The 20,653-nt window shown below is 35.7% G+C and overlaps 1 protein-coding gene across 4 annotated transcripts in view; it reads left to right on the plus strand.

Moving 5' to 3' along the window:
* The window catches only part of LOC145268841 (uncharacterized), a 177,877-nt gene that overhangs the window by 86,102 nt on the left and 71,122 nt on the right, over window positions 1-20,653 (plus strand). For all 4 annotated transcript variants that reach the window (XM_080124508.1, XM_080124509.1, XM_080124512.1 and 1 more), the window contains exons 23-24: window positions 5,695-5,846; window positions 10,406-10,530. In XM_080124508.1, the coding sequence (XP_079980634.1) occupies window positions 5,695-5,846; window positions 10,406-10,530 (277 nt within the window). The remainder of the gene's footprint in view (window positions 1-5,694; window positions 5,847-10,405; window positions 10,531-20,653) is intronic.

The raw sequence follows: 20,653 nt of genomic DNA on the forward strand, positions 1-20,653 counted from the left end.
GAGGGTGAAGGAATTAATGATTTGGGCCAATTTTTCAATATTTGTCGTCCGAAGGGTCGAGCTTCAAAATGATACCAATCTCGTGAAAATCCGTCGACTCTGTCAAAAGTTTTTGCGAGACATACAAACATACATATATACATACATTTAAACAGACAAGTGAGATTTATATTATAGACTAGTGGGGGGTACCCGGTGTTGCCTGGGTGTTTGTAGGTGTGTATGGGGGGGGGGGTAAGTAATAACCCTGTTAAAAAAATCTGAAAAACCAAAACAAAAAAAAAAAACTCAGAAAAAAAAACATGTAATCTTAAGATAACAACGTTGTGTGTGTAGGGACGGGGGGGGGGGTAAGAAAAAGCCCCGGTGTTTAGAGGTGTAAAAGAAAAAAAAAATTTTGGTTGGAAGGTGGGCTTAAACCCGAAGTCTCGAGGGTAAGGCGGGAAAAAAAAAAAAAAAGCTCGACACGTTACACGTACGCCAAAGAGACAAACAACTGAGTAGTGATAAAATGAAACGTTTAAAAAAAACCAGCACGTTAAACTAGCATAAACATTTTCTAGGTCAAACATGACGTCATGGTCGCAGTAATCGTGGAAAAGGCAAAATAAAGGAACTGGTTATTTTAAGATGAAGGAATTAATGTTTTTGGCCAATTTTTCAATATTTGTTGGGCAAAAGTTGGAACTTCAAAATGATACCTATGTGGCGAAAATCCGTGGCCCATGTTTAAAGTTTTTGCGAGACATACGAACGCACACACACATAAACATTTTCGCTTTTATATATATAGACTAGCGAGGGGTACCCAGCGTTGCCTGGGTGTTTGGAGGTGTGTGTGGAAACTCCGGGGATGGGGGGGTTAAAAAAAATGTTTTGATAGGTAAGTATGAGGATCGAACCCGAACCCTTGAGGCAAAGTTAGAAATTAAAGTGTGGAAAAAAAAACGTGCGACGTTAACCATTGCCCCATCGCGAGATGCTAACGGAAACACGTTTGAATTTATTTGATTACTTGGATTTGACAGGTGCCCATTTTAATGAGTTAATGAGGTCAAGTTTGACTGCGGGATAGTATTTCATTTACTGCAGAAACGCTTCTCAAGATGTTATAGGAAAAAGACTAACCCACATGCGGCGAGCGACAAATGTTGCATATTTATCTTCTCAAAGTCGAGCAAATTAAATAGACAGGCGAGCTTCGTTGTTAACTGTGAGATATTACGATTTATATGTGATATAAAAAGTTTTAAAAAGTTGTTAGGCGATCGACCGCTTCTCTGAAAAAAGCCTTTTGTAGACATACACATAAAGCGAACACACATACACACACACATACATTTTCGCTTTTATATTTATAGATGCCTGGAAATAAAGTTTAAAACGCAAAAGTCAAGTATCATGGTTAAATTGTGCTCTAAACAGAAATCCATTGTGATATTATCCTCCCTCCACACATAAACACACTGTAATATGGTTCACAGGGTATAAGAATGATTAACGTCGTGAGATGATACAACACTTAACATGTTTTGCTTATAAGGTAATATAAAAACCTCTGAAGGAAGAAATGTAGGTAACTCTTTTATGGCATAGTTTTACTTAAAAGGGAAATGGATTCCATTTTGCATTTTGTTCATTAAAAAAAAGTGGGTTTTTTTTTCAACGTTTGAAGAGAGGCCGTTTTTGTGAATATTTTCAAACAAGTTTGGAAATTGTCCAAATGGTCACAAAACAATTGTAACGAACCATGAAAATACACTACTAGTTGCTATCAATCCAATCTTTGTTGTCTTGATTTTGTGAAAACAATAGATGAATGCTTGATTATGAATGATTACCGAATTCTCAATTATATGAACATAGTAAAATTCGGAATATTATAAATAAGATATATATATATATATATATATATATATATATATATATATATATACAAAATAACATATCTAACTACACCTAGGTTGAAATTAGGTCAGCTAACTACAACAAAAGGATATCTACCCTTCCCATAAAACATACAAAGGAAAGGGGGTGAACCTGAGGTCAACTGTACCATTGTCTTATAAGTGCCTGCCCATTGGCTGATTAAGGTGGGTGCAATGGCAACTGGGAAGCTGATTGACTAACTATGTATATAAAAATGCGCGATGACCACAACTTTTCACACGAGCCTAACGAATTCTAACGAGAATGAAACGTGGAATATTCTGTGTTGCTTAATTGTCATATTTATAACTTACTACTATAGATATGTACGTATTGCAGCAAATTAGACATGAGGCCATCAGGAGTGTGGTCATCTTTGGTGTAAATCAGGAGTTCACAAATTGGCTGGGCTATGAGACGATATTCCAACACCTATCTAAGAACACTACCAGATACATAAAGTACATTTGCGTGAAGTTTCATAAAAATTGATCCAGCCATTTTGAAGTCTATAGGGAATGAACTCAAACACACACACACATATGCAAAATTGCTTTTATATAATAGAGATATAATCAAAGAAATCTGTTTTAAATATTTGATTATAAATGAACGAATGTTTGGTCGACGTCTTGGAATTTTGACTTTTGCCCTGGGAAGGCCTTATTTCGCATTATTGTCCTGAAAAATGTATTCTTTTATTTTTAGTAAAAATTTGTGTGGAAATATTAAGAAAATAAAATCCAAATAAATACTATTAAATTATTTTTTTAAGTATTAATAAACACCATCAAAATATTGTTCATCTTCGCTAAGCATGGTCCCAAATAGTAATGATAGTGGCGATGTGCTTTGTTAGGGGATGAACACAAGTCAAAAAAAAAAAAAAAAAAAAAAAAAAGCAATAAAAATTAAAGATGTGAGAATAACACTCAAGACGAGAACAGTGGTCTGAATAATCCTAATACAAACTTTTAACTATTTGCCGATTTTACCATATTTTTTCTAGTTTATTTTAATTTTTCTTTTCACTTTTCATTAAAAATAGAATTAACCAGGACACCCCCTGTAAGGGTATTGTTTTATGTCCAGTAAAAATTTGTGTGGAAATATTAAAAAATACAATCAAAATAAATACTATTAAATTATTTTTTTTTAAGTATTAATAAACACCATCAAAATATTTTTTTAAATATTGAAAATAAAATCGAAATGCAGTAGAACCCTGGGATATGCTATTAAAAATTAGAAACAAAATACAATACAGTATATAATACACATGTATATAATTAAATAACATTATATAAATAACGCTGTAAGGTGGGTAAAATATCGTAACCAGGGTCCGGAAAAACATTGTATTCCACATCGTAACTTGAAACAAATCGTATCCTAGGGCCACTGTATCCTGGGTTCTACTGTACATTGTTTTTAAATTGCATTGTACGTTTTGTGAATACAATAGTTACGTCCCTTTATCACAAAACTATTATGTTTTCCGCATAACAACATTGGGTAGTCTTTAAATATAAAAGCGAAAATGTATGTATGTGTGTTCGCTTTTTCTGTATGTCTACAAAAGGCTTTTTTTTCAGAGAAGTGGTCGGTCGGTTCACAACTTTTTAAAACTTTTTATATCACATATAGATTGTAATATCTCACAGTTAACAACGAAGCTCGCCTGTCTATTTAATTTGCTTGATTTCGGGAAGATAAATATGCAACATTTGTCGCTCGCCGCATGTGGGTTAGTCTTTTTCCTATGACATCTTGGGAAGCGTTCCCGCAGTAAGTGAAATGCTATCCCGCAGTCAAACTTGACCTCATTAAAACGGGCTCCTGCCAAATCCAAGTAATCAAATAAATTCAAATGTGTTTCCGTTAGCATCTCGCGGTGGGGCAATGGTTAACGTCGCACGTTTTTCTTTTTTTTTTTTCACACTTTAATTTACAACTTTGCCTTAAGGGTTCGGGTTTGATCCTCATACTTTTTTTTTTTTTTTTTAACATCCACCCCACCCCCCGGAGTTTCCACACATACCTCCAAACACCTGGGCAACGCCGGGTACCCCTCGCTAGTTTAATGATAAAGGGGTGTAGCTCTTATATCCACAATACAGGAAATTCAAAATTAAAAAGTGAAACAGACACAGCGTAAACCAATCTACAATTGAGATTTAATCAAGCGTTGCTAGCTAAATATAGGGAATGTGAATATGTTTGTCGATTTTTTTTTTTTTTTTTTTTTTTTTTTTTACATGGAGTTCACCACTTATCAAGGCCCAATGGCCACTCGGGGATAAGGGTTATTGTGTGTACAGTAATCAATGGGATAGTGTAGCAATAGTATTGGAGAATTGGTAAGGTGTCATTACTTAGGGGGAGGCGGTTCATCAGGAATTTGTTTGTGTTGGACTTGAAAACATCCAGGTTGAAGTCGGGAGGGAAACAGGCAAGCGGAACAGAGTTCCACAGGCGTGCAGTTCTAAGAAAGAAGCTTTGTTCATGGAATCTACGTTTTGATTTAGGCACAGATAGGGAGTGGGGAAAATTATTGACGGTGGTTTCAGCTAGTCGGGTGCTTTTTTAAAAAGATTGGCGAGGGGGGACCAGAGAATGGAGCTCAGATGAGCATTTATCACTTTGTTTTCCCTGTGGATGGGGCATTCTACTGGATGCCAAACATTCTCCCATTAGTTTAGTTACTCCAACAGAGAGATCGTTTTAAGATTTTAACTGTTCCTTTAAGTGCTATTATTTTTATTTCTCTTGCACTTGGTTCACCGGGTATATTTGCCAAATAGTTTTGACATTCTTTTTCATTAACTCGGTTTCTCCTATAATGACTGGTATGATTGATACCTTTTTAAGATTCCAGTTTCATGTCGTACATAAGTCATTGGTATTTTGTTATTTTCTCCTTCTCTGCTCTGTTAAGGCCAGCATCATTTAGAAACACTGACTTCAACTAGGGTTGCCACTTTCTCCTTCTTGTCCCATATCACTATGTCAGGCTTAATAGCCCCATTTTCTAGGTATGTAGCTGTAGGAATTTTGTAGTCATAGTGGATGGTGTATGACTTATTTCCAACTGTTCTTGTCGACAGGTTTTGTGTGTAAATGAAATGACTTAAGTTTTTTGGTTTATTTATATCTAATTGTTTGTTTATCGAATTTTGTTTTACAAATTTGAATTTTGTAGTGAGAAGGCCTTAAAAAACTTTGAAAAGTCCTTGAGAATGTACATCGAAAATCTTTACAAACCCTGGATTAATTTTGATTTTAAGCTTTTTTAATCATTTCTTCTTTCTTTCTAACAGAATTATCTGTCTCTCTTTTTTTTTTTTTTTTTTTTTTTTTGCGTGTATGTTCCTGCGGATAATTTTACCATTTTCGTGCGTGTATGATCCTGAGAATAATTTTACTTTTTTTTTTTTTTTTTGTGCGTGTATGATCCAGAGAATAATTTTACCATTTTTTTTTTTTGTACGTGTATGATCCAGAGAATAATTTTACCAGTTTTTTTTTTTTTGTACGTGTATGATCCAGAGAATAATTTTACCAGTTTTTTTTTTTGTACGTGTATGATCCAGAGAATAATTTTACCAGTTTTTTTTTTTTTTTTTTGTACGTGTATGATCCAGAGAATAATTTTACCAGTTTTTTTGTTTTTTTTGTGCGTGTATGATACTGAGAATAATTTTACCATTTTTTTGTCCATGTATTTTTCTGAGAATAATTTTACCTTTTTTTTTTTTCTTGCAGACATTTCATTTTACACAAATTGGAGAAGGGTGATTGCCTGTACGACAGTTACATTAATACGCTGGAAAGTGTGGAAAGCAAATTGCAGAAGTTGAATGCGTTGCTTATAAAAGCCAGCCCAACTGTGGAGAGTAAAGACCCACCTGGTCAAGGTAAGGCAGCCTCATTATTATCGCCTACCGTTGGTATCAGATCAGCTTGTTTGAAGGTACCGGTTTCCTGACCTAAAATACACCAAGCATTGATGTTATTTTTTTTTTCCCTTTGCAAAACTCAATCATGTACTGCAAAGCTAAAAACAATTCCCCCCCTCCTCCCCATTTGGCCCAGTCTGTTTTTAGGCGAACAAAGCGGATAGAAAGATTTCTTCTTTCCTTGCTTCTTGACCTTCAGGCCAAGATCGCAGTGTAGTATCTGTCTGTTAGTTCTTTGGTCAGTGAATTGAAAATCCTTCATGACTGAGACAATTTTAATTTTTGTTCCTATCCAGAGTGTACCTTTTTGGGAGCTGGATTTTCCCCACATTAAAACCCGACCTTGTGTCTAACTCTGCCCTCGTGGGGAGCAAAGTAAATAGGAACAATATTTATTCAAATGAAAATGGTCGTGAACTGTACTTTTTTAAACTTCCATTCCTAACCTGCAAATTCTCTCGTGATATTTGGATTTTCTTCAATTTTTGTCTTTGAAATATCGACATCAAATTTTGGTGGTCTTTCACTGCGAGTGTCGTCTTCAAGACTGATGTTTTAAATTTTGCAAACCATTTCTGAACACTTGTTTCTCCTATAGCATTGTCTCCATACACTTCACAAATCTCTTTGAAAGTTTTTAACATCAGTTTCTCCTTTTTTTGAAGAAAAAAAAAAATAACTATCGGAACATGAAATTTGTTGCAATCTATTTTCTTGATATGAGGGGTTAGATTTAAATTTACATTAAAAATCCTTGGACCTGATGATTTCTTGTAGGAATGAAACATTTTAGCAGCAGTACCTCCTTTGAAGAGACTTTGCGAGCCTGTCTCTGCTTTATCGTCATTTTCGTGGCAAGTGCTCGTCTGAGCTCCAATCTATGGTCCCCCTTGGCCTGACTTTCGTAAAAAAACACTCGTCTAGCTGAAACCACTATAAATAATTTCCCCCACTCTTTATCTGTGCCTAAACCCGAACGTAGATTACATGAATGCTTTTTTTTTTTTTTTTTAGAACTGCAAGCCTGAAAATTTTTAACATCAGTTCCTCCTTTTTTTTTAAACTATTTGTTGCAATCTATTTTCTTGTTATAAGAGGTGGGCTAGGTTTAAATTTACATAAAAATGCTTGGACCTGATGATTTCTTGCGGGTATGAAATATAGATGCCTCTGTGTAGCTTGCCGAGAGTGTTCTGAGCATTTTTAGACACACAAAGAAGTAAGAAATAAAATTTCTCCTTAATATTTGTTCAAATGAAAATGGTCGGGAACTGTATTTTTTTTAAAACTTCCAATCTTAACCATGCACTTCATAAATCTTGTTGAAAATTTTTTTACAGCAGTTTAATCTTTTTTTCGAATGAAAAATGTATAATTACCTGAACATGAAATTTGTTGCAATCTATATTACTTGTAATGAGGGTTAAAAATAAATAAATTTAAAAAAAAATTTTTGTCAGCAATGAAAAAATATGCGTAATATGTGTTATCTGCAATTTGAATAAACAGTTTATAGGCTTGTTGAGAGCCTTTAGAAACTGGTACTTTTAAAACGCTAAGGACTTCCTGACAAATATATATATATACACACACACACACCTCCCTCTCCCCCTCTCTGTCTCTGTCTCTCTCTCTCTCTCTCTCTCTCTCTCTATATATATATATATATATATATATATATACTCTTCAGAATAGTTTTTATTTAACAATCAGTTGTTATGGAAACGTGAGATTGTAAGGTTTACAAAATATTACTGGCAGTAATATTCTATAAGTTATCCCATCTAAACAAGAATTGCTCGATATGCAAGATAGAGCAAATAAATTAAATTGTGATTCAATGAACTTCAAAAAACTCTCATTGAAATGAAATGAAGTGGTTTGACTTTGACTTCCCATGTCTCACTGACTTTAGCAAATAGGGTGCATTCCTTTATAAGTATTTGCTAATATTTTCTCTCTTCTGATGAGATGGTAGACATCGAAACCCTATAGGTTAAGGAGATTAAATTTCTAAAGCATTCTTTGTCTTCCTTAGAATAATAAAATTCTTTTATATGAAACTCAACCACTTCATTTCATTTCAATGAGAGTTTTTTGAAGTTCATTGAATCACAATTTAATATATATATATATATATATATATATATATATATATATATATGTTATTTGTTTTTGCGATACGTTTTGAATGAATTCAATTATTTACAAAAGTGTATTTTTAACTAAATGCGAGTTGGGAATAGTTTTCTCTTTAACCAACTTGGTACCCCCACATGGGGAGCGGCATACATATTGTTTTTTTAAAATATAATTATCCACTGACGCGTGTTTCGTCTACGAAGAGTGGCTGAATCTAGCGAGATTCAAAATAAGGACCCTGTGGTAATGAGCCTAAACCCTTTATCCATGCGTCCATCCTGCTCGACTGTCTGGATGTATCGCGATTTATTTAGATGTTATTTGTTTTATATATATATATATATATATATATTACTAGCATAATACATAGGTTCGGGCTTCGATTCATAGAAACAGTCAAGCTACGCTGAAGAGATGTCTGGCCTAGAAACATGCATGTCCATAGATTACCGTTTTAAAAAATATTAAATAAAAATATTTGTTCACGTCTAATTAAAAATATGGGTGATTTTCTAAGAAACAAGATCTTCAAGGTAAAGACGCTAAGTTAACCGTATTATCGTTAAAAAAAATTAACAACAAATCAATCTCAATCAGTTACAATTGGGATAGGAAGGACAGATGAAAAACCCTCAGCTACATTTTATTTATATGTGTGTATATATATATATATATATATATATATATATATATAGCTCTTATGCATAGGTCATCGTATAACAATTAGATCACTGTCTGACTGACGTAAAGAACATTTCAATTAAAAATGTTTAAATTCAACGTTATTTCACGTGGTTAATGGTAGCCGAATGGATACGGTCTCTGCTAATCGAGCCAGAGATGTCTCGTGGTCCTGAGTTCGAATCATTCAACTGGTGTTAATCGTGACACCCTGCACTGAAGATTCACGAAAGGATGAATCACTAGTGTCTGTAGTTATTTAATTATTATAGTAAATATATATATATATATATATATATATATTAGCACGCTACCTGACATTGCTTACGTATTTATTATTATAGGGATAACTTTCTGTCGATTATTATATTGAAATACATATATAGTGGTGAGATTAAAACTATATATATATATATACAGCAAGCAAAAAGAAAGTCCGCACTTGTAATTTTTTCCAAAATCTGCAGATTTATGTTAAATTTTACGTAACTGTTTAAACAAACTATACCATTATTTGACTGTCCTTTTATTCTTCTATAATTTTACCTGTTCATAGTTTTATTTTAATGCAAATATTTTAGTGTGTGTGTATATATATATATATATATATATATATATATATATATATATACACTAGCATTTCAGCCCGGCATTGCCCGGATGTTTGGAGGTGTACATCGAGCAAAAAAAAAGAAAAGCGTCAAATTTTTTTAAAATTTCACCCCTATTATGACCCCTTAACATTTATTGTTATGGGCTCAAATCAAGTTATTAAGTTAGATCCATGTCCAAGGAACCTGTATCTAAAATTTCAAGTGTTTAGACCAAAAATTGGCGGAGGAGTTTGGTAGAGTTCTCAAAGGTCAAATCGTTGAACTTTGACCTCTTAACAGTCAAATTTCTGGCCGAAAACTGATCCCAAAGATTTTCCAAAATCTCAGTAGCCTGTATATCAAATTTCGAGTCTGTAGACTGAAAATTAACAGTTATTGCGTTGGAAAAAGTAGACAGACACACAGACATGTTCACTTTTATTTATATATATATATATATATATATATATATATATATATATATATATTTTCAAGCACGTCTGGTTGAACATGATAGTTATTCTTTTTTCTGGATATCTTTTCAATTCGCCGAGCAGTCTTTTTTAATTTCAGCTGGCATGTTGTATATAATGGTGCCCAAAAGTTGTTCAGCCATATTCTTCTCCAGCACTTTTTATCTGTGCATCCGATCATCATCAGGAGCAATTGTTATCATTTTCTTTTTCTTTGAGGCTTGGTGTATTTTTTTATTTTTTATTTTTTTAAATGGTTATAAAGGTGCAGGATAATTAGGGGCGAATTATTTTTTAATTTCGATTTTCTTATTTTATACTTCATTTATTTAGTTAGCGTTAAATGAGATCCGGTTGAAAAGTTTATAAGCGCTAAAAATAAACAGTAAAATTATCCATGGTGTTGTAGCGTAATGGATTATGTGCCAGACTGTAATACAATAGGTTCTGGGTTCGATTCGATAATATATATCTAATGTTATACGTCAATTGTATCACCCCTTTAACCATAGCGCCATCATCATTGATCGAGCCACAATTCGATAAATATATGTCTTTCCTTTTTCTGCTGCAATTGTAATCGAACATCTCTTAAGCAAAAAAATAAATATTTTCTTTTTTTATCTAGGACGTCTCCTTTCTCCGTATCAGCAGAATTCTTGCAATTCTCGATCGACCCCTTCTCCCGCAGGAAGCCTCGGATTTTCTCCAAGAGATACAAGATCAACGTTCCAGTCGCCGAGTCCTTCTCCGGTAAAATCTTGATTCGTCTTTTCTAAATGATTGCACAGCACTTCATTTGCACTTTATTGTCTTTTCTTAATTCAGATGCGTTGAAACTGTTTTACTTGATGGCAAAGATAGTTTAGGTATCGGGCTGTGAATACACTGACAATTTAGGTGGGTGGGAGTGAATACTCCTTCGGAGCGGGGTGTGAATACTCCTCCGACAATTTGCGGGAGCGAATACTACTACAAAAATTGGGGATGGGGGTATATTCCTCCAGTAATTTGTCCGGGGATGGGGGGTACTTCTTCAACAATTTGCAGGGGTCGGATGAACACTTTTTAAAAAGTTTTTTTTTTTTTTTTTAATTTTATTCCGTAAAGAATAGTAACCGATTATCAACAAAATCACTTTCTTTGAATCTTTTTTGTAATGTTTTTGTTTTTTAACTGGTCCAAATTTTCAAAGTCGGACTCCAATAGCATTTAAGCTGCCAAATCAAACTTGCTTCTGACTGGACAATTTTCATTTGATATTGTTATACCATGTTATTGGTAATATAACATTTTTGCTGCAGTTTATCTAACAAAATTATCCTGTGAGGTTTTAGCAGTTGCACCTAAATAGCATTTAAGCTGGCATAAGTTTTGGTTCTGACCAGACAATTTTCGTTTGATATTGTTATACCATGTTATGGGTAATATAATAACATACCTTGCTACAATTTATTATAAAAACTACTCGGCCATGCTCAGACGACTGTTAAGAAACAAAAATAGCTACAAATGGAAAAATCTCTATCACCAAAATACCATACACAGACTACAAATCCCAAATTACAAAAAAAATAATCGTCAACAAATGGCAAGAAAAATGGATTCCATGAGTAAACAAAAAATAAACTAATCATTGGAGAATGGCGTACAAAAAACAATTCTAACAAAAAAAAAAATTTAACAAAAAAAAAAACAATTCTAACAAAAAAAAAAAATTTAACAAAAAAAAAAACAATTCTAACAAAAAAAAAAACAATTCTAACAAGAAAAAAAAAAATTTTAACAAAAAAAAAACAAACAATTCTAACAAAAAAAAAAAAAAATTTAACAAAAAACAAAAAATTACATATAAGACACACTCGGTATACACACTCGTATCTTCTGGAAGGTGCAGACCCTCATTATGCACAGCATGCCAGAAGAAAACCTTAAACTATATTCGATGGTAAAGCCGCAGCGTGAGGGCTTTGGGATCAAGGTGTAGTATCTGTTCTGATGCTACACTTTACCTTTTCTGTCCTCGATCAGTGGAGAAGAAATCCTTCATGACTGAGGCAATTAATATTTTTGTTCCTATCCAGAGTGGGTCCTGGATATGACCTTAAACTATATCCAGTGGTGAGGTCCCAGCTTGCGGGCTTTGGGGAGGGTGGAGCCACCCTTTAATTGCCAGTGCTCCCAGGTCCACTCTGACCCGGAACGTAGTACCTGTTAGGGTCCCAACTATGGGTTGAATAGAAACCGACTTGAAAAAAAAAACCCAAATATATTCTATTAAAATAATTTTTCTTCAAAATCACTGGATTCGGCATTAAATAACCTGAAAAGTGTTGATATGCCGTAAAACAACAAACAGCCAGAAGAAAACTCACTATCAAACATTATCATTACTGGGGTGTGTTGACTTTATTCCATACTAGTCAGGGAGCAGTTGTCATCTACTTCAAGAATTTTGCCAAAATTGAAATTTCACTTGGATATGATCAAGAACATCACAACGAATAACTTTCAACTTGTCTTCCAACTATTAGCATCATATTTCATCACGAGAGGGCGCTTTTCCAAAATGGCTACGAAAAATCATGAGAATATAGTAGAAACTTTATTTTTTGCCAAAATATCAGGACACTGGGTTGTCTTTCAATGATTTTCTTAACATATAGTGAATGCCCCCATATTTTAAAACCAAAATCACTGGATACAGGGTAGACAAAGGGCGCTTTTGCCTAAGATGACCTCCAAAATAATGCACAGCCCATAGGAATTAAGGGGAGCATTTGGTTCAAAACTGAAATTGCCTTGTGGGCATTCATACTCCTATCAGTACTATATGGTAGGCTGGGTTACCAATGTTGCACAAAAAAAAAATTGATACCCCCCAATTTGGGGACGTGAGGGGGCAAAAAAACAATTTTCAGCCCGATTTGGCATAATGTTCTAAATCTTATAACCAGAGAAACACTGGGCCAATTGAGATGAAAAAAATATATGGGTACACTATAGAGACTGCTCTAGATAGTAATTTGCGGCAGAGAGATAATTTACATTTTCAAGTATTCTTAATGAAAAGAAAAATATATTATATATTAGGTATAGTTATATTGTACATTTCTATATCATTCCATGTCATCTTCACTAATGTCATCTATTTCTTCATTGTAGTCCTCTGAATTTTCACAGCCATCACTACATCCAAAAGCATCAGAGCACATTAGTGAATTCTTATGGCATCCACATCTGTTTGTCATACAGGAACTGCGGCAGGAACATTGATGCAGCTCTAACAATGCTTCTGGTGCTGGCACATTAATATTTAGTACAGGTACCAAATAACCATCCTGCCTCTCCCATGAAAAATTAGTTGCTGGTGGGATGCTAGGGCATGGTTTGGTGGATAGATTCCACACCAAAGCCATGTAGAATGCCCTTTGTGTGTGCGGTATGAGAGTTCCTAATGTAGGAGGCAACTGTCTTCCTTCCTTGGCATTTTGTGCAAAGAGTGCCCATCTCAGTTCTTTTATACTCTCTGATGTCACTTTTCCAGAAGGTTTATACAAAAGGCATATGTAGCGTTCCATCTGGTTGACAACCCACTCTGGAACGTCAGTACTCTTTCCAAATGCTGCAAAGGCATCAAGCAGGGGGGTATCACATGCCATAAATGCCTTGAAGTGACTTGTGACTCCTTTCCCAGCAAATGCACCAGTGTTGTCAGTCCCTATGAAGGCATACCATCCCACTAATGCTTTTGCTTTCTTAATGCCGAGCTTATTATAGCTTTCAAATATTGAAATCCTCTCTGTATTATTCCTAACAAAGCACGTCATTGGCGGGATTAATGGATAGTTTCCAGTAAGTAACACAAAGACATCTGTATCTACTGAAAATATATCCACTTTAGCATTTTCATCTTTGTGATTGACGTCCACAGCATTAAGCAGTACCAACTGGTCACCTTCCTCTAAGCAGTGACTTCCTTCTGACATTTGTGGCATGGACACAACATTGGCAAGGTGGCAATTAGCTTCTATGATTGTGTCGTACATAACAAGAACCTTCTTTGACTTTCCTTGGTAGTGTGCTAGTACTTTCTGTGATAGATATTTGGTGAGCTCAGCCTTTGTCTGGATATGTGATAGAAACATCCTTATATTCTTTATGTCTGTACTGTCATTAACATGATAATGGATAGCTGCTGTTTTCTTGGTTCTCTTGTCTCTTGTGGTTTGTTTGAGAGATCCTGGTCGATATTGGTCAAAGACAACACGTATTTCATCAATATTGTGCCCCCATATCTTCAACCATTTCAACAAATTTGTTTGCAAAATTTAAAGCAGTAAATTTCTCACATGTTTTTGTTATCATGTTGACAACACACATTGCATCAATTATTAAAATTGCAGTTTGGGTGCTATTTGCTTGATCTGCTGGGGGCTGGCTTACATCTTCTGGAATAGGGAGATCCATGACCAACTTTACTAACTGGGATTTTCCAGAAAACATAATCATTGAACCATCTGGCTGGAAATTTGATGGTGGGGCACTGTCAAATTCATATTCTCCTATAGCATCTTTTACTTCAAATTCAGGTCTTCTTTTGCCTATAACCAATAGTCTGGAAAGCAATTTCCTCTCTTGTTTGACAGCAACTAATTGGCCCTTCACCTTTGTTTTGACAACTGGACCAACATTCTTGAAATAAGGAATGTTATTTTTCTTCTGGGGATCCCAAAAGCCAACTGTCTTCTCAACCATCCTACTCGTCACAAACTTCCCCAGTGCCTCTCTTCCTAATTTATCTCTTTGTTCAATATTCTGACTGACTTCAATTGGCGGTACAGCATATGTCATCAAGTTAAACATGTCACTTTCTTCAAATGGATTTCCTTGTTTGTTGATGGCATCCACAAGTTTTGCAGCATTTTGTATCAATCTAGTACCTTTTCCACCTGTTAATTCGTGGTGAAGTGATGTTGCCTGTCTACTTTCTATTCCAGCATAGTCTTTGAACTCATTAATGACTCTGCTTAATGTAGGAGCAATGATAAAGTATTTGTCTAATGCTGACTCATTTCCTGTAATGCCGATGAAACCCCCCTTTGCATTTCATTTTCGTATGTTCTTGTTCAATCGCATGATCTGGATCAATTGCTGTAAATGATGCATTGTGTTTAGCAATGGTAAAGTTTCCTTCATTAAGAAATTTCCATAGATCAGGATCATTTGTCTGCATCTCCAACATGTCAGCAACATATAGCGTACCCCATCTTCCATAGTTAAACTGATCATGTGCATGGAAGTAGGACAACAGCTCTTCCATTTTTGCCAAATGAAGCTTCCAATCACCTTTCCTTATAGCAGCAATGAACATCAGCAAAACCATTACTTGGTTCATGTAGTTTGTCAGGAATTTTTGAATACCTTTCCCATTTTCTTGCCATTCCTCCATCCGTTTGAAAGTATCATTTGTCATCAGCTGATGGTGCATAAGGTTAATTTGTTTCTGAAATTCTTCTGTATCCTTGCTTGGTTCATTGATGTATGACTTAAATGATTGGGCAATTTTCTTGATACCTGGTGTGATTTCTGCTGTCATTTTCTGAGAACACAGTCTGAAAGAACAAATGATGCAATGCTATGAGTGTCACTGTATGTGCTTCTATTCCTCTGTACACATGTCGCCCATCTAATATTTGCCTCACTGTCGCTGGTCCATAAAGGTCTGACTCTTGCCAAGCTATATCAATGCCACTGCCTTCAACATACTTCCCTAAACATTTGAGAGCAGCCATAGTAGTGTGCAAACTCCCAAGTCTAATGCACCACTGCGATTTGTAATCTTTCAATCTTACTGCACGATTATACAAGTCGCCATCTAGTGTAATCACAGGCCTGCAATCATCTCCCATAGTCATGCAATTAATCTTCTGTGCCTGCATTAGAATTATCAAGAGTACAGGCCACTCTGTTGGACTTCTCCTGTAAAGAGGGGCACATATTCCAACATTCCAAATTGGTGTTTTCTTAGTGATAAGTGAATTATAGGTTGACCACGTAGGACATTGGAGATTCTTTTTCTGAGTACAGACTTTATTTTTTGATCCAGTCGTCATAATTTCTGTTGAATTTTTATCTGACACAGCAGTAGTCACTGAACCATCTTTGGTTTCTTCATATATACCTCCCATCTCATCTTCCTCATCTCTATTGTTTGTAGTTTCTTCCTCCATGTTTTCCAACACATATGTTTCATCTTCATTGTCTTTGGTGCCTGTGCTCGTGGCTCCCATTTCCTTAACTTCTTCATATATCTGTTTTCGTTGTGACTCTGTTCCTGTATTATCAGCTACATCTTCACCATCTTCACACTCTTTATCTTTTCCCCACTTCCCATCCCTCAACACATTTGACAAAATCCAGCTACAGGTCAAGAACCAAATTACATTCATCTGCTCATAGACAATGTCAGTGCCTTTCAGAGTGTACAATTTGTAATTCACATGATCAACCTTTGGAATTGATGGTTTGTCACATTGAAAGTACTTTACATCTAAATTTTCTTTTAAAGACTTGTCTTTGATACCTAGGTTTAACTTAAGTTTACCACCAAGAATAGGATTACTTTCAAGCTCTTGCTGTGCTATTAGCAAGTCTGCCCCATGAAATGGCCCTACCTCACTACTCCAGTCAATATTGTCAATTGCAAACAAGGGTCTCACACCCTGCTTTAGAAAAGGGGGTATGTGCATGCCCTGAACACTGTCATTTACATTATCCATTACAGCCAAAGCCATTCTTGTTGTTATTCTTTCCACCTCATCATACGAAACAGCCGCCTTCATGTCTCTGAGCATTTCCACTTCTGAACGTGACCTGTTTGCTTGATATGATGTAAGGGCTAGACCAACTGTAAATGGTGTATGTTTATCCTTCAGATTTGTAGTTTACTTGTCGATTGGATCTATATGAAGACACAATGTGCTGAGTTAAATTTCTTGACATTTTCTCTGCTTCTTCTTCTCGTTTTATATGTAGACTAGTATGTAGGCCATATGTTATCCACCTTACTAACTGTAATAATTTTTTTGGTGTTTCAAAGTCCTCAAATGAGCCTAGATATTTCCAATCTTTGATGCTATCTATTTCTTGTCTAATTATCTTTGATGCTTTACTTAGGATTTCCATCTCTTCATCTACATCTGACACTTCATACTCACGAGAAACAATTTTGTCTTTAATTTTCTTGGAGACAACTACTTCAGGTTTAGGACCACGCTTGACAAAATCAATTCCAGGAATCTTCTCAAGAAGACGCTTTTTCAAAAGCTGCTTGTAGTTGCTAGTTAGAACTGGCACTTCATGTTCTTTAAGGAGTTTAATGTAGGCATCATTGATTACATTCATATCAATGCCTGGAAAAGTATCACTGCTAGTTAATCTTAGTTGGACAATGTTGACAATTTCAATAATAGATATAGCATCTCCAATGTCATCATTTTCTGTTTGTTGGTTGTTGGCAGTCTTTGATGTTTCAAGGTATCTGGTTTCTTTTCTTAAACATGTCAAGTGGTATTTTAAATCTTGTGCAAATGCATCCATTGCATCCATAAGGAGTGCTAGTCTTGCACGGACATCTTCACTTGGACTACAGTTCTTGATTTCCAAGAATTTTTTCCCCATGGACTCGCTGCACACTTCATGAATTTGTTCTCTGCCTTGATCTTGACAGAAGACACATAAATCTGAATCAAATGTTTTCCTTGATTTTGGTGATACAAAACTTGTACTTGGCCTTCCTCGCTTTTTGCTCATTGACTCTTTTAATTCTTCTTCATGGCTCCTTTCAACTTTTGCAAGATTGCTTGTGTTACAGAATGATTTGTAACACTTTCTATGGTAATGGTAATCTGTTCCTCTAACTATTTTCAATGTATTTATTCTATCACAAATGTTTCTGTTCTTGCCAATTCTACCCCATCTTTCACTACACAATCTGATATTGGAGAGGGATGTTTCAGTTGCAGTAGAAAACAGATCGTGCAGCTTCTCGTCGCATATGATGCATTCCTCCATATTGCCGTTGTTCTGGTTACTATTGCTCCAAACACAAATCTAAGGCCAGCTGCAGCCCTGCAAAGGAAAAATACAACATTTAGAACATTGCAATATAATAAACTTAAGATAATCAATAGAAATAAAGACATTTAGGGTTATTTTGGGGATTTTAGGTATTTTTGTCAGTAAATTAGGCAGCCAATTTGAAAATCGCTCTCATGCGCTTAAAACGGCTCTGAAATTTGGAAGACAAGTTGAAAGTGATTATCTATGATAACCTCCAACACATACAAGTGGAAAATCAATTTTGGCAAAATTTCTGAAGTAGCTATTAATTAATGACAAATGCCCCCTGATTATACTGAAATAAATACTTCCATGAGTTCAGTCTTCGGCTTAGCGTTCGCAAGGAACATCAGTTGGAACAGATACATTGAGAGAATTGCCAAGGCTGCTGCAAAGAAAGTTACTTACACCTGAAAGTATCCTGTACCTTTACAAGGCCACCATTCGCCCATGTATGGAGTATTGTTGTCACATTTGGGCTGGTGCATCTGCTACTTCTCTCGCTCTTGGGCACGGTTCAAAATAGTCGTCAACCTGAAAGGTCCTAACCTGTCATCTAGGCTTCAACTTCTGTCCCATCGCCGAAATGTTGCATCCCTCTGCCTGTTTTACAAGTATTTGCTCCGATAATCTACAAACCCTTATACCCCGTCAACGTAAATACCCCCGACAAACCCAACCAGCAGGAAAATCCCATCCCTACACAGTAGAAATCTCTAGATGTAAGAAAGCCTTCTACTCTAATAGTTTCCTCCCCAGAACTGCTAGACTTTGGAACTCCCTCCCGGTTTCCTGCTTTCACAACTGTACTGACATGCAGAAGTTCAAGTGTAAAGACATCTTGCTGCTCAACTCCCTACATAGTATCCCTGCAACTTAGGTCCCTGATAGTAGCCCCCCCCCTCTTCCCCCCACATGAGTGTTGGGTTGAAAATTCAATAAAAAAATTTAAAAGATAACCTTAAAGCTCTGTTCAACAAAATAGAACCAACCTGCTTCCCACCTGACTACAACCTGAATGTCTTCAAGTCCAACGTTAACAAATTCCTAATGAACCGCCCCCTTAAGTAAACACTTCATCAAATATCCACACTAACGTACTGAACTTGCAATAACCCTTATCCCTGAGTGGTTTCCGGGCCTTGATAAGTGGTGACCACCACGTAAAAAATAAAAAAACTTTCGGAAAGAGATACACCTGTTCAACAAAATATAAACTAACCGCCCAAACTTGGTACGCAGAATAGCACACCCAAATTTTCACAGAAGTTAAGCAGCATTGAGCCTGGACAGTTTGAAAATGGGTGATCATTTGAAACTTCTAGGTGTTGGATGTACTCTCTGCTTATCTCGGCATTGCTTCTAGTCGTCCTGGACTTCTCCTTGCCACTGGACTCAAACAGTGCCGATTCAGGAGAGGTGTGGTTGGAGAATGCGCTCCCTTGCTTAACGATTACATATGCAGGTACCCTTGCAGGGAGGTATCCTGGTTAATTCTGTTTTTAATTAAAAAGAAATTTAAATAAACTCGAAAAAAAACATTATTGTAAAATCGGCAAATAGTTAAAAGTTTGTATTAAGATTATTCTCGTCTTGAGTGTTATTCTCACGTTTTTTATTTATTTATTTATTTTTTGACCCCCGACAAAAGGAGGGTGGACCAGTAAATTCACTTTTGTTTTATTTGCGTTCACCCCTAACAAGGCACATGGCCACTTGGATGCAAGGGGCTACTATTTAGGACCATGCCTAGGAAAGATAACAAGATGTTGGTTTACGTTACATTTAAACTTCTGCATATCAGTACAGTAAGGGAAGCAGGTAGCAGGAATGGAATTCCAAAGTTTAGCTGTATAAGGGAAGAAACTACTAGAGTAGAAAGCTTTCTGACATCTAGAGACCTCAACAGTGAAGGGGTGAGATTTTGTTGCTAAGCGGGTTTGTCGGGGATATGCACATCGAGGGGGCACAAGTGCAATGAGGTTCATCAGAGCACATTCCATTAAAATATTTGTAAAACAGGCACAGAGATGGAACATTGTGTGGTGATGGGACAGTGGTTGGAGATTAGTTGACAAAGTGGGAATGTTTCGGTCAATATTGCCTCCAATCTTCTTCGGGTGTATCTTGTTGAATTTGAAAACGTTTCTGTCGAACTCGGGAATCTGTTTATAATTTTGGACGAGACCCTTGATTTAATTTAAGGAAGATAACATGCTCTCGTTTTGGTTGAATGGTTAAAACCTCTTCCGGCATCTAGGAAACTCTAGAGTGAAGGGGTGTGATTTTGTTGCTGTTTGGGGGGGGGTGTCAGGGCATTAATAGTTTCCAAATTGATATAGGAAAATGTCTACAAAATATTTTAATGTATTTTGAATTTTTTTTTTTTTTTTCTGGATTATTTGAATGGTCTCATTTTGAGTGGTTTTGCAATGTTTTGCCAGGACCCATGGCATAGTGGATAAAGTACTTGGTTAAATTTAATTGTAAAGTTACACTCTTCTAGATGTTGAACGTTCTATACCTCAGTGCAAACGACTCTCAAAATACAACTGCAAATTTACTTAGGACTTCTACTTTGTCATGGCTGACAGAATGAGAGCGTGCTACCTCCATGGAGTGAATAAAGAGTTCCGTTTGAAAATGTGTGCAGTTTTCCAAGTTCAACAAAAAGATTACACGAGTTCAACAAGATGCACATTGACCAAAACGTAAAAAGAACACTTATGGTGACAACATTAACATAAAACTA

This window comes from Euprymna scolopes, chromosome 44 (assembly GCF_053919585.1).
Source record: "Euprymna scolopes isolate OS-2025 chromosome 44, ASM5391958v1, whole genome shotgun sequence".
Taxonomy (NCBI): domain Eukaryota; kingdom Metazoa; phylum Mollusca; class Cephalopoda; order Sepiida; family Sepiolidae; genus Euprymna; species Euprymna scolopes.